The sequence below is a fragment of the Nicotiana attenuata genome, chromosome 11, assembly GCF_001879085.1.
Source record: "Nicotiana attenuata strain UT chromosome 11, NIATTr2, whole genome shotgun sequence".
In the NCBI taxonomy this organism is placed as follows: domain Eukaryota; kingdom Viridiplantae; phylum Streptophyta; class Magnoliopsida; order Solanales; family Solanaceae; genus Nicotiana; species Nicotiana attenuata.
Window position 1 is genome coordinate 33,031,960 of NC_031999.1, and position 15,237 is coordinate 33,047,196.

The window sequence follows — 15,237 nt, forward strand, 5'->3', positions numbered from 1 at the left end:
AGTGGAACATCGTAGGGATCCTAAGGAAAGCTCGAATAAGGTATGTTTGGCTAGACTCCTTCCATAAAATCATTATGAAACTCCTTGTACAACTACTCATTTGCTTGAATTGCTTCAAATATGATTGCTTCATCAAATATGATTGCTTCAAATATCTTTTTCTATTTAAATTATTCATGGGCAAGGTTAGATAATAGGCACCAGGTCAAATATCTTTTTCTACTTAAATTATTTATGGGTAAAGTTAGATAGTAGGCACCAGGTGGGCTTGCTTTACTGGTCACTTCAGTTGAGCGTCGGTCCCCCTCCCCAAGGTCGGGGCATGACAACCGACCCAGATCAAAACTAGACAGGCCACTATTTAAAATACAGGGTTGTCTAGTGTTACTTTACTACAAAGTTGCACCCGTTGTTCCCCTAAGGGACTGTTCTTCAAATGTTGCCACCGTTTTTTCACTTTTCTACAAAAATAGGCTTCTTATTCACCAAGAACTCTATAGTTTTTCAATATTAGGAGCTTTAATTTTTTATTTGGGGGTATAAACTGGAAGTTAATGATCGATCTTGTTAGAATTGTATGAATATTAATAATTTATGCTTAAATTTTTAGTTCAAACATGATTTAATGATTTACTTAGAAAATCTCAATATTTCATTGTTGGTCTTTAGAAATTGTTGAAGACAAAATGGGTCTTCTTAATTTGGTGTTATTTGACTAATTGGTAATTCAGGACCTTTTATGCTGGTATTTGGAGGTTTTATTTAAAATTTTGATATCATTTAGAGCAGATTTGCTGTAGTTTGATCAAAACTGGAACTACAATTTTGAAGAACAATTTGTTGAACAACACATAGAAAGTTATGTAGATCGGATTGACTTTGATGAACAATTTAACAAATAGGCCGATTGTAGATAACACAAAGTCATGCCACTCTAGTAGAATTTGGGGAACAATTGAACAAGAACAAACTCATGCCAATTGGATTAGAGTTTATGAACAATCTAACAAATAGGTTAAATGCAATTAACAAAGTCATACCAATATGGTAGAGTCTAATGAATAATTAAAAAATCACGAAGTCATGCCAACCGAGTAGAATTTTTAAACAATTAATAATATAAGTAGAGTAAATATAGCATAAACATCAATCTGATAGAGAAATCCCTGACAAATAGTAAGTGTGCGTGGGATCGGGGGTCATTTTCTAAATACTTTAGGAAACAGGTCAATTTTTAAAGGCTCATCCCCACTTAAATTGTTTTAGGCTCTATAAGGGACTGGTATACAGAGTTCCTTATAGGAACATTCCTGTTAATCAGCACATCATTACATATTCACTAAAGAAAAAAAGAATTTCAGGGTCTTGACTATACAAAATTGAGGTGCGGTTTATTTGGTTGATATATCAGTGTTTTGACTGAATCTACAGAACGGATTCCAGCAACATGCAATATCATTCGATTGAACTATTCAAAGTTAGCTGAAAACTACTTAATATTCTATGCTTCAGAAAGATCAACGTTTTCACTGACGGAAGACACAGTTTCAGGGGACGGATCTTGAAGCTCTTCATTTTCTGGTTGAGATTCATGCTTTGCAGCAGCTTGCAACACCCTGCTCTGGACATCAGTTGAAGAAGGTGAAGTTGGTAGGCCATTACGACTACGGTTTGTTTCCAACTTACCAACTGCCCATGTCATTGCCTGTTCTCCTAGCCTAACGGGGACCAAAAGTTGCCTGGAAAAAGAACACAGTAAGCATCCGTCTAATATCATCAAAGCAAACAATTTACACATGCAACATTGTAAAATATATCATATCACATGTAGAAATTACAACAAGACAATGGCATCCAACATAGTGCAATAATAAAAATCAGATATGGGAGAAAACCATGATGGGAACTGATAACACATCTGATCCGTATCAAGATCTACTGATATGATGTCATCCTAAACGGTCTATGTTTGAGTTATCATCATTTTCTGCTATGTTGTTAGTGCCAAGGCTATAAGAATGGAGCTCAGTGTATAAGTTATCACAAAGTGTTGTTTGTCATATGCCTAAGATCGAACAGTTGTTTCTCCTTTCAAGTAAATTCCTAACTACTTTTTTTTAATCAGGAAGTAATTTTATTTTAAATATATGTATGAGCCAAGAGGTATCTAAATCTACCCCAGTACTTAATGGAAAGCTCAATGTGATTGAGTTGCTAAAAGTAGCATCACATTTATAACATCAATTGACGTCACTCGTCGACCAATAGAAAATAGGTGCATTAGCTTGTTCTTCACTTGTTGTTCTTTAACTTTTAGTTCTTTAACCTTTAGTTCCGCGATTAGTAAAACTTTAACGGGTGGCTCAAAGAACAAATAAAATAAACACTATGTAAAAGTATAGAACTTGACAGTAACTCAAGTTAACGAAGAGTTGTTTTACCTCATATCCTGTTTAAAATCCTCTGAATCCTCGTAAGAAGAAACTCGACGGTATAAAGTCTAAAAACAAAAAAAAAAAAAAAAATTTAAAAAAAAAATCCAGAGTTTAGGAAATCAAATATCAGCTTAATAAGCATTTAGTACTTCGACAATAATCATGAAATCATCGTTTGGCGGCTTTCCAACTACAAGAAATCAAGTGGCATAAAGAAAATTTATTTGCATCAAGAACCATTACCTGACATAGGCCAAAAACTCCAATGTATTGTAGTGTCTTCTCCCACTCTGGAGAATAAAAAGCAAGAAGAAATTCATAATGTCTTCTGTTTGGAGAACAAACATCATGTGATACACTTGCAAATCGCATTACGACTACCCCCCAAAAGAAGATACAAGAATCATTGACCGTTAATTTCTTCTAATTTGAATGTCTAGAGTGAAATTTAATAATAGCCTGTGTTCTTCTCCAATAAACATTAATTTGCTGGAATAAGTGAATCCAAAATTTCTGCAATGGAGAAAATTTGCAGAATCAGAATATTTGGCAGAAATTGCATACTCACCACCCAATGCATATGCTGCTGCTACCAAACCCTGCCAAGAGCGCATCACACCAATTAGTGAAGCAAGCAACCAAAAGTGTGATAAAGTTAGCAGAAAGAGTTCGCAAAATCTTGCATCACCAAAGATAGGAATGAGGGTCGTGAGGGAAAAAACCACAAAATATCTATTTCGTTAACCGTAAGCTTTACACTTTATACTAAACCAAAATCAATCAACGACGCTCTAAGGTTATACTGAAACAAATGAAATGAGGTTCAATTGGAAGTACGTAAACCAAGCTAAATAAGATAACATCCACTAAATACGTGACTTCACAGTTTTTGACGAAAAAGTTATATGGCCAACAAAAAGTTTATGTGAGGAATGAGGATAGCCAATTTGTATGTCAGAAAGCAATATTCTATAAGTGGGAGCAGAAAAAAAACGAGTAAAAGAGATATTTCATTAGGAGAAAGCCATCATTCTTGATTGAATAAGTTCTATCCTTCGTTAGGGTAAAAATAGGAATAGTTGCAAGAGGGAAAGCAGGGTAGCAGGTGTTTCATTTGTATAATGGCAGTAAAAGAGAAGGGGAAGAAAAATGGAAGGAAGTGAACCTTTCCACTTTAACTTATTCAACCCTCATAAATAGACGGAAGCAGTACTTTTACTTTTCAGGCAATACCAAACAACATGAGGGGAAGATGAAGTACTTCCTTTACGGGAATCAAATTAGCATGACTCAGTACCCTCCCTTTCCCTTTCTTGAATCAAACATAGTGTAAATAGAAATGGGGCTTGAATGCAAGAACCAAGACCGTGATAGCAGTAAAAGAGATATTTCATTAGGAGAAACCACGGTACATAAAAGGAATCAACTAGGGAGCTGTTGGCATGTTGGAATAGCCTGGCCAACATCATCGCACAGAAGAAAAGATGGAAAATAGTTCCTGCTTACATATAGTGGACTATATGGAAGGAAAGAAATTCAAGATATTTTGAGGATAAATACAGTTCTGTTCAAAAGATTAAAATGAATTATCTACTTTCGTTTCACTTTTGGAATAAAGAGGAATTTCCAGATGATGCAAACTCTATCCTAGAGCTAGCAGTTACAGAATCTTTGTAAGAAGAACATGGACACATGCTTTTGTGATACTCTCTTTTGGGTTTTAAATATGGCATCTACCACTGCCTTTGTGCTAATGATATGAATACAAATTGTTACCTTTCTCAAAAAAAAGAAAAAAAAAAAAAGAAAAAAAGACCACGAGTACATAATTGGAGAATAGCATGTCCTTAGTTACACTAAAAGAAGATGAAGCATCTCTAGAGCAATACTCTCAAGCCTTAGGAATTAATATATAGGAGATAGGAGGATGGGAAACATTTGCTCATCCATAGCCATATTGTAACACAGCTGTGAAACCTGATTGGCGTAATATGTCCAGGAACTCATGTGGAGCGGGAAGCATGGAAGTAGAAGGCTAAGGAGCTAGAACATGGGAAATCTCATGCCCAAAGTGTCATCCCTATGGAATAAAGGAACTGCTGAGCATTTCGAGGTAAGGAGAAATCAATGATCCAGATACAGATGACCTCCCTAGTTTTTTTGAATGTGCAAGACATTTCTACTGTATAATTGATTGATGAGATACTATAGAGCTTCGGCTTGTAACTCTTGTATATGATGAAATAAATAAACAGAAAAACACTACAGAGGAAAAAGCAAAAACAACAGATATGCTTTATAAGACTTAAATTGCATGTTACACATTCAGAAAGTATTACCACTCCGTATCCAACAAGTTGTAACGGTGTCGGGCTGATTTCCTCAAAAATTGCCTCAGCTTCCTGAAAATAACCGAATGTGGAATATTACCACCTTCTGCCCAAGACAGTTACTTAAAAGTAGCTTTATGATTCTAGTCCAGTCAGTAAGTATATATCCACTATTTACCTATAAAATGACATAGAGCACTAATGCCGATGTAAACTATTCTTTGAGAACGACTGTTCTTTCCACATTATTCTATCAGATAGATGTTTCTTTTAATTAAATCAAGGTAAAACAATATCTTTCATGGAAATGAAAAATTTTAAAAATAGTTCTCTAAAGTCATCAAACTAAATAGATTTTTTACAACATTATACTCCTACGGAAAAACTTAAATTCAATTCTCTACTTCAATCTTTCGTGAAACTCAAAATATAATTAGAAGCCTAACCGCATAAAGTTTTCTTCACATAAAAATATTATAAATAAGATCCATCTTACCAATAAAAACTTACTCAGATTATTCTTAAAGAAATAAAAAAATAAAAAAAAAACGTACTAAGATTTAGAGGGAACTTGAATACGTTGAAAAATTTATTTCCTGTTTAGTTTCACAATCTTAAATAAACGATACTCCAAGAGAGATAAAGAATGTATGTTTAAAACCTTTTATCACGGGAAGAGGGGGGAAAGAGAGGAAAAGAATTTGCCATATCGGGTGTGTTTGGTATGAAGGAAAATGTTTTCCAAAAAAATGATTTTCTAGAAAATGGGTGGTTTTATCACTTATTTTCCCTTTGTTGGTTGGTGAGTGAAAAACTTTTTCCGAAAAATATATTCTAGTATTTGGTTAGAGAGTAGAAAATATTTTTTAAGAAAATAATATTTTATGCTACTTTTCTCCCCCCCTCCCCCAAATCCCCATGTTTCCTGTGCTCTCCCTCTCCCCCTCCCCCCATCCCCTCTCCCAAATGCCCAATGTTTTCAACACTCTATTTTTTTTTCAAGAATTTAATTATTCTTTTAAAAAACTCTTACAAACCCAAAGGAACTAATGTGTTGCTTTACTTTTTCACGCAAAAGCAACGTTAAAATTTGTGCTCCACAACTACAAAAGAAAATCCTCTTTTTTTGGTTAAAAAAGAAACTACTTTTTCTACAACATGAAAAGAAAATATTCATTGTGCTGAATTGAAAGAAAATACTCTTTCTACATCATAAAGAGAAAATACTCATTACTACATCATTTTTTTGAAGGAAAGAAAATACTTTTTCTACATCATAAAAAAAAAATTGTTGAAATGAAAGAACATCATTTTTTTAAAACATGAAAAGATACTCATTTTGTTGAAAGGAAAAAGAAAGTACTTTATCAACAACATGAAAAGAAAGTAATCTTAATAATATTTCTATTTAGGATGGGGGGCGAGGGTAGGGTGAGGGTGTGGGTGGGGGTGGGTGATAAGTGTGGATTTTAACCACTTATTAGTACTTTCTTGCTTTAGTTTTTAGTCCGAGAGTAGTGACTTTTGCTCCTGAATCTAATGAAAATGCATGAATTGTAGGTGTGTTGTAGAATGTGAGCTCAACAAGAAGTCTAACTCAAAGAGGAGATATTCCAGCTCAAAACAATCAAGAGGAGAAGTTCAAGGAACAGTGCGGTCCGCAAAATTCCCTCTGCGGCCGCAAAAGCAAATGCGGCCCACAAAAGATGATATGCGGCCGCAAAAGAGAAACTAAGCTTCAAAGGTATCAGGCAGAGGTGCGGCTCGCAGGCCAAAAAGTGCGGTCGCACTTGAGGTTCGCACTGACGTGACTGAAAGATCAGAGAGATTGCAATCGAACAAGTCTGAAGCCTCCTCAAAAGTGCGGTCCGCAGCAAAATTGTGCGGCCATAGAAGCTGAAGTGCAGCCGCAGAAGCTTATGTGCGGCCGCAGAAAATCTTCATTTGAAAGCACCTGAAAGAGCAAAATCCCAAAGTGGACCACAGACGTAATTGTATTTGTGCGGCCGCAGAACCCTCCGAAGGGTATTTTTGTCGTCGAATTTTAGAGCACTATAAATAGACGAGGAACACTTTTTTACGGCAACTTCTGTACCGCAACAGCTGCTAGCGGTTATATTTTGCCATTTTGGGCAATTTGGAGCAACAATTAGAGAAGACTCGATAATTTTATTCTTTAATTCTAGTTCCATGTATTCAATTACTTCTTCTTTTCATTTTTTCATGTCAATGATTATGAGTAGCTAGATTTATTCTAGGGTTGTGATCCAACCCTAGTGTGTAAAACATATGGGTATTTAATATTAGAGCTTGCTATTGATTTGTTGGATGTTTTAGCCTTGTTTATACTTTATACTTAAAATTAATGGTTGCAGACATTGCTTCATGCCTATTTGACTTCATTGTTACTTGAGAAAGAGGGTTTAGTCTAGGAAAATTTGGCTAACAAGAATTGAACTAGTTGAAGTTTTGATTAGTTTGATTAAACGACTTGCACTAGAGATAGGGATAATCCAACTTGGAGTCTTATTCAATTGTTTAGATTGCTATCCATTTGGTCTTGAAAAAGCCAATTGGGGCATAATCACTCTTTAATCGAGAGGTATTGAGTGGTACTTGAGCATTGAGAGTCATAACAAACCCCGATCTACCAAGCATGCATTGATTTACTCTACCCATTAGGTTTACACCTAGGTGAAGGTTACAACCCTAGACTTTTCCCTATTTGACAAAAACATCAAAAACATTTCAATCATTATTTGCTTACTAGTTGGTTGAATCTCTTGGCAGTTAATTTAGATAACAGTTACCCACCTTTGCTTGAAAGATAAATTTGGTTATTTGAATTCAAACTGCTTGTTTAGTGTATTCATCACTTTGCCTTAGACAAAGGCGACGGCAGGTTGCCTCAACTTCATTCTATTTCAAAGTAAAAATCGCAGAAGAAGCCCCCAAAGATGGTCATACAGTATAAATAAAAATATTGATGACAGAAATTCCTTGGTGACCTGTTTGGTAAGGGAAAACGGCTGAGAAAAGCTTCTTACTAAGCGACTAGAGCCCCCCACCCCAACCCACAGATGGTAATTAAGAATGAGGTTTTCTCAATAGCTGTTTATTTTCGTAAGATTGAAGAGTCTGAACAACATTTTCCACTGCAAGTGGATTGCTGAATTAGCTGCCACTGTGCTTGTTTCACAATAAGTCATGCAATTGTCGACAGGCAATTTCCTTGTTCATAAATAGTTGGAATACTACTGAGGTGACAAGAAATATTGGACAAAATCCACTTATTTTGGAATGCTTGGTTTCGAAAGGAAGAGATGAGAGTTGATAATTTAAAATATATGTTTGTATCTGATGGTGTTGGAGAAGTAGCTGACTTGTCATGACAATTAGCATACATATAGGCGTGACGACGTTTCCCCAGACCCCACCTGGTGGGATTTTACTGGGTAGTTGTTGTTGTTGTTGTATAGGCGTGACGACGTCACTGCTGTATAAATGATAGGCTTTTTATCAAGACATCTTGTATTTTTGACAGAGTAACAGGGAGATTGGCACAGCCTCGGCAATCATAGGGCTCACTTTAAAAAAGTCGAGAAATATATCAGATACCTCATTGAGGATTGTCAATGCAGTCTCAGGTTTCAACTCCTTGATGCGGAGGCCCTCTTTCACCCAAGACTGAAAGCCACCTTGGACCAAATATGGCCTCTGTAACATTAAAAGCAATACAATTAACACAACAAAACGGGCATGCTTTTAGAAGAACATGTAAGATCCCAATCTTTTAAACACACAACGTACTACAACCACTTGAGAACCAATGTGTCCTTGCATCTATAAGCAAAGTCCTAGTGTGTAAAAAGTAACTATATGTCTTAGCAACGCATGAAAAATTATTATCCTGCTTATATGCATTGTTATCACAAATTGAATAATCATTCTATTATCAATAACCAAGCAAGGGTTATCAGGTTAGTTACAATAACTGAAACAAAACAGGCAAAAGAAGAGCAAATGCATGCTTTTAAAGAAAAAAAGAATTACTATTGTGCTGGGTTACAACATAGACCTACAAAGATCTGAGGCTGCCCAAGCTCAAAGTAGGCCCCATCCCTGCAATCTTTCTAACTGATAAGGGTACTAAAAAGTAGTAGAGGTAAGATGTATAGACCATACAGTTGCCTCTTTCTTTACATTATTATTATCCATGACTCACTTATGCTATCTGTAATTTTTAATGACAAGTACAGGGGAGATAGACATTGAGCAAATATACTTGCCTTTATTCCAAGTTTCCGGAGTGACCTTGCAATGCCCTTGGAACGACTACCATTAGCATCCATAACTATAACCTGAGACCTGTCCTATAGGTTGGGCAATGGATGGTAATCAAAATACGACAAAAGTTATCAGAAGTCAACGGGGTAAGGTTAACATAAGAATCTTTTACCACTAAACAGGTTCTTTAAGTATGAAAACAAGAGCAAAAATTAATAAATGCACGTTAGATCAAGAAAAATAAAGCCAATTGGCTCTTTTGTGCAATTTTTACTTCTCAAGTTTTGGCGAGCTAAGTTGCTCGGATACGGGTGGGGGTGTCCAACACGGGTGCGGATCTAGAGGTCGGATCCTTCGAGATGTAAATTCTAAGATTCGGGGATACGAATTCTAGTACAGATACAAGTGTGGGGATCCCGCTAAAAATAATTCAAAAAAATAAAAGTATCTCTAAATTATGAGAAATTTTGTGGGATACTTAAGTATAGCTTGTAAAGTGTGAATTTCTTTTTTATTCTCAAGTTGTAAATTAGTAAAGGATTGATTTCCTAGATAAGGTATGCTATTTTCTTCAAATTTACCCGAGTTTTAGTTCTAATTTCGGGAATCAAATTGTATCTCGTCTCGGATTTTTTCTGTCCGCCATGGTCAAAGTACTCAAAACTGTTTGGCCAGATCCGGTACGGATACTAGTGTCGTGTCGACACGGGTGCGGCACCTAAACACCCATGTCGGAGCAACTTAGTTGGCAAGGACAGAGAAACATGGGGAGATGTTCTTCAGGAGATAAAATTATAACAAATACAAAGGCAGTTGGGCAAAAAAAAAAAACCAATTCTGAAAACATATCTATTTACTTGAACAATCTTCAAGTTCCTAATGACAGCAGCTAGCAGGTAGTCATCAAGTTCTCTTCCACTCTTGAGTAACTTCCTTAATGATCCATCAACCTGAAAACATTTTAGCAATATAGAGAAAAAGGAGGGCTGTCAATTAAAAGATAGACTCCTGGAATTAGAAAGCTCATTCCTGCCAAAAGAAATTATTATCGACCAACCTCAGGTAGTGTTACATTGGCATAACGAGACCGAGCAGCACGTCGAAGATCAGGAATGCCTTCATTCTCTCTGAGATCCTTCAGAAAAGCATACAGGAGGAAGAAGAAAGATATAAGTGACATTTGTTCGTCTTTACCCTCAACGTACACATGTATCAAATCAGAACATTATTTACTAAGATAAATGTAATGGAAAACATTGCAGAACAAAGATCACAGAACATCTTGGCACAAACTATTCTGCAGAAAATATGAGAGCGCCTTGCCTCAGGTCGTATATCAATGAGTAGAGCATTCCTGTCTCCTTTCAGAAGCTCAAAACTTGACTTAGGAGATAAATTTCCAGCATATCCACCATAGGTCAATACCCAATAAAAAGCCCTGCAGAAATCTGATAAGCAATATAACTTTCTGTAGAATTAAACTCAGCTTTCCCTGTGGTAGGAAAATAACAGGGAACAATGAAATAAGGAATAGAAGGTGTACTCATACCAAAAAGAGGTTGATGCCCCAAGGAAAAGAACAAACGGAATAATTGGGTCACTTGGATCCATGCCAAGGTTCCTCTCCAAACCCTCCAGAGCAACATAACCCTGTTAATCACAATTTTATACAATTGTGAAACATGAAAGTATCTCTAAATATTTGTACATAAAGAAGTACACTAGCAAATGTGAGACTACTAGCCCATACCTGTCGCAATGGAGTGAGAAGCGAAACATTTAGCACATCCTGGATCTCTGGAGGAAGCATCTCCATTACGGACCCATAAGCATAGACAACAAATCGTGATACCGAATCCTCAACAATGAGAATTATATGTCTCAATGCATCAACAGCAAGAACACCAACTCTACCAGAGGCTTCTTTCAAGGTTGTCACCGCCGACTCCCCTGTTTTTGATGGCAATTTACTAATCACTTGATCAACTGCTTGTCTAAGAGCTGATGTAACAGATGAGCTAGTTCCATCAAGTGAATTGTTCAAATAACTTTGTCCATTCTTAAAAACATCCATAGCATATGATTTCACATCAGATAAGGAACTTGTATCCAAGTTAAATGAAGCCAATTCTCCTCTAGTTACGGACTTAGGTAGAGCAGAAGTATCAACAAATCTCAGATGGAATGAATTAGACACCCGGTCAGTGACATTGCATTTCATCTGGTATGTCTTCCAACAGGAGGAAAAGGATCTCAACCCCTCATAGGTAGGAGGAATCTGCAGGAACATAAATTTAGATATCTGGAAAAAGGAAAAGAAATACTCCTACGACAAGAGTAGGAATGAATGAAGCTTTCTGTCCCCAATTTCAAACATTCCATGCTATCAAAGGCATTATGTGAAGAACTAGCTTGCCTAGGACACTAATTGTACATTAAACCATAAATTTTACTAACAAAAGTAGAAGCACTAATTTGAAGTCCAAAATTCAATTATTAATTCATCTCTGACAGTGCATTAAAATACTTGTTTGCATTCACCTTGCTTTTACACACATGTTAAGTCATTTTTCATTAAAGATTATAATCTTATCAGTTGAATACTAATAACACAAACGAAAAATATAGAAATTAAAAACACATTCGTAACCTGCGTATGGGAAGAAAAGGAAGCAGTAGCTGAACACACAGGTAGAGTTGCCATCATCTATCAAAACTGTCTATTCAGCAACCTCTCATCTTCAATAATGGGTTTTTTTTACTTGGGAATATGATTTTTAATATTTGCACAAGAAAAGAGTATTATTATCCCAGAGGGAATGAATTGAATGAATTGAAAGAAGGAGATGCGATAGGGAGAATCGTGTGGTTTTTGTCTCAAGCCATTAGCTTCATCTTCTTGCCTGCCTCTCATTCTCCTTCTGCCTCTGGGCCCATACTTTTTTTTTTTGGTTTTTTGATATTATATGCTGATTACTCATATGACTGTTATAAAATAAAGATCATAAAGTAAAGACAAGTATACAGAGAAACTGATATATTACTCAACTTCAAATTTCTGTACATAATGAGCTGAAATCTCTTTTATTTATAGAAGAAAGGAAGTTGCTATGTAAGCTGCTACTGCAAACTGCTGTGTAAGCCTACTGAGAGTAGTGTTTATCCATAACGAAGTACTGAAAGAATAAGCTCATTGTACCATGTATAGATAATCTTCTACTGAGGGTAATGTTTATCCATAACGAAGTACTAAAAGAATAAGCTCATTGTACCCGGCAGTGTTATTAAAAGCGGTCGCTTCTCGCTTTAAGGGATGAAGCGAGGCGAGGCGCAGGGTTAGCGCTTTTCTGCTAAAAATGCGACTCACACTCAAAAAGCGTGCGCTTTTCTCGCTTAAGCGAGAAGCGAGCCAGTAGAAAAAGCTCGCTTAAGCGAGCAGAAGGCATCAGCTAGGGCTTTTTCAAATTTTTTTGGCAAATAATCCATCTGTTAACAAAACATACGCAAGGACTTCTTCTCCAGCGAACTCCATCAACGACCACTGCTGCTCCAACGACTTCTTCTCCAGATCTCGGTAAGTTTCTTCAACTTCTTCTTCTTCTTCTTCTTCTTCTTCTCCAACGAACTCCATCGACGACCATTGCTGCTCCAACGACCTCCATCGACGACCACTGCTGCTCCAACGACTTCTTCTCCAGATCTCGGTAAGTTTCTTCAACTTCTGTTACGTTATTCTTCTTCTTCTGGTCTTCTTCTTCTGTTATTGTTCTTCTTCTTCTGTTATTCTTTCAATTTTTTCACTTTTTAAGCGCTCATTTTTTGCCCTAAACGACTTCTTCTTCTTCTGTTATTAAAAGTGCTCTATTTTATGCTGCTTTATGCTCTGTTTTCTGCAATTTATCAGTGAAGTGCACTGTTTTCTGCCCTAATTGTTTTTTTTTTCTAGTATCTATTATTTGCTTCTTGATTCAAGAATTGAAACATTTGCTTAATATGTTATTTTTAATGAGTTCTTAGCCATTTATCTATGCCTATTTTTTTATCTATGTGTTAAATTGCGCTTCACAGCAAAAAAGTGCGCGTTTCGCTTCGCGGTTCTCGCTTCTGTGAAGCGAGGCCTCGTCGCTTTTTTGCGCTTAACGCTTTCCAAAACACTGGTACCCGGTATGGATAATCTTCTACCGGGGTAATGTTTATCCCTAACGGAGTATCGAAAGGATAAGCTTATTATACCCGATATGGATAATCTTCTACCGGGGGTAATGTTTATCCATAACCGGGTACCGAAGTGATAAGCTCCTTCAGGAGGCTTATTTCCAATAGAGTACTAAATAGATAAACATATTTACGGCGGAGTCCCATATGGATAAGCTTTTTCAGGAAGCTTATTTACAACGGAGTACTAAATGAACATCCATAATATAATATATTTATAACACTCCCCCTTAGATGTTCATTAAAAGATAATGTTCCTCATTAAAACCTTACTGGGAAAAACCCCGTGGAAAAAAATTCTAGTGAAGGAAAAAGAGTACACATATTTAGTAATACGCATTGCTAGGTGCCTCATTAAAAATCTTATAAGAAAAACCCTGTGGGAAAAAACCTTAATAAGGAAAAAAGAGTGCATCGCGTATTTTACTCCCCCTGATGAAAACCTTGTTTCAAATATTTGAGTCTCTGCATTCTAATCTTGTATCTGCATAACCAATACGATCTGCACCACCTTTGTTAGCATTAGCAAGATACATAAGTGCATAGCAATTGCACTGAGATAGAGTATTTCAGGACCAAGGAGTTCCTCATCCTCTTCTAGAAGTCGGAACGGGTCCTTATTTACTTCAAGTGATCGAACACCCATTAGTGTACTTAATGGGTGCGCTTTGTCAATGTAAAAGCGTTTAAAGACCCTTTCTGTATAGGCAAATTGATGGATAAAGATCTCGTCTGCTAAATATTCAATTTGCAGACCAAGACAAATTTTTATTTTTCCAAGATCTTTCATCTCAAATTCTTTCTTAAGATATTCAATTGCCTTTTAGAGCTCTTTTGGAGTTCCGACAAGATTTATGTCATCAACATAAACATCAAGTGTAGCAAATTCTGATGACATTTTCTTTATACAAATACATTGACAAATAACATCAATTATGTAACTTACTTTCAGCAAATATTCACTGAGGCGATTATATCACATGCGCCCATATTGATTTAAACCGTACAAAGATCTTTATAATTTGATTGAGTACATTTCTCGAGACTTTGAACTACATGCTTCAGGCATTTTAAATCCTTCAGGGATCTTTATAGAGATTTAATCAAATGAGTCATATAGGTTATGACTCACATTTAAATGGCATGACATCTTCAGGTGTCTGGACTACTGGTCCGATCCTCACAATATTTCACAGTATTGTGCACTATATTGTATCAAATATATCGTCGACGATCATTTTGTATTAGTTCCTAAGCGACATAACTTGTTTAGATCTCATCACTTTCTTTATTTTCAGGTACCTCAACTTCTTCTGGAGTTTCATGAAATGTTATGTCGTAGGCTCTTCTAGAGCTCATTTCCTCCTCATTATGATCATTTTGATCATTAGCTCCTTATCATTTTTCAAGGATTGTTACCTTTGGAACCTATTGGTCTACCACGCTTCATGCGTACAGTAAACTCTATCATTTAGGGACTTTAAATTTTAATAGGAGCATTTGCAGCTGAAATATGATATTTGATTTTGGATCAGCAAATGCTTCTGGCATTTAAGTTGAATTATCTTCTAAGTGAGGATCATATTAATGATAATTCGATTCATATAGCATATTTTTCAGCTGTTTATTCCATTCCCCAAATGTTAGAAAAACTAACATATATTCCCAATCTTCTTTGGGAAACATATCTTTGTGCATTGTGGTAGAGAAATTAATCATATACCACACATCAAAAGATAGTAAAATATTTGATTTCTGATCCTAAACCAATTATGAGGGGAGGACTTATCATATATTGTTGGTCTGATGCATACAAGTGCTGCTATATGCAATTTAGAAAATCTTAGACCAACACATGAAGCTTTATTCTCATAAACAATAGTTTAGCCATTAATAGGAGGTATTCACTGCTAAACTAGCTTGTATATAAACCAGCATTATCAAGATGAACTGTCTTGATTTCATAATCT

General features: G+C 36.0%; 1 protein-coding gene across 2 annotated transcripts; it reads right to left on the reverse strand.

The window, feature by feature from the left end:
* On the reverse strand, positions 1,232–11,984 carry LOC109234323. 2 transcript variants are annotated; one of them, XM_019400258.1, is made up of 13 exons: positions 11,703–11,984; positions 10,803–11,330; positions 10,602–10,702; positions 10,376–10,490; positions 10,110–10,187; positions 9,910–10,002; positions 9,055–9,138; positions 8,384–8,482; positions 4,775–4,837; positions 3,004–3,034; positions 2,679–2,725; positions 2,442–2,500; positions 1,232–1,739 (listed from the first exon to the last, which is right to left on the reverse strand). In XM_019400258.1, the coding sequence occupies exons 1-13, from the start codon at positions 11,757–11,759 to the stop codon at positions 1,502–1,504; spliced, it is 1,593 nt and encodes a 530-aa protein (XP_019255803.1). In that variant the 5' UTR covers positions 11,760–11,984; the 3' UTR covers positions 1,232–1,501. The 2 variants fall into 2 exon arrangements, with proteins under 2 accessions (XP_019255803.1, XP_019255804.1); XM_019400259.1 differs by having other exon boundaries at positions 10,376–10,500.

Excerpts from the sequence above, each read along its gene's own strand:
- LOC109234323 (XM_019400258.1), bottom strand. The coding sequence starts at position 11,759 with ATGATGGCAACTCTACCTGTGTGTTCAGCTACTGCTTCCTTTTCTTCC. Across the intron at positions 10,703-10,802 it reads TTCTCACTCCATTGCGACAG|GGTTATGTTGCTCTGGAGGG; the intron begins GTATGGGCTAGT and ends TGTGATTAACAG. Across the intron at positions 2,726-3,003 it reads AGCAGCATATGCATTGGGTG|AGTGGGAGAAGACACTACAA; the intron begins GTGAGTATGCAA and ends TTTATTCTCCAG.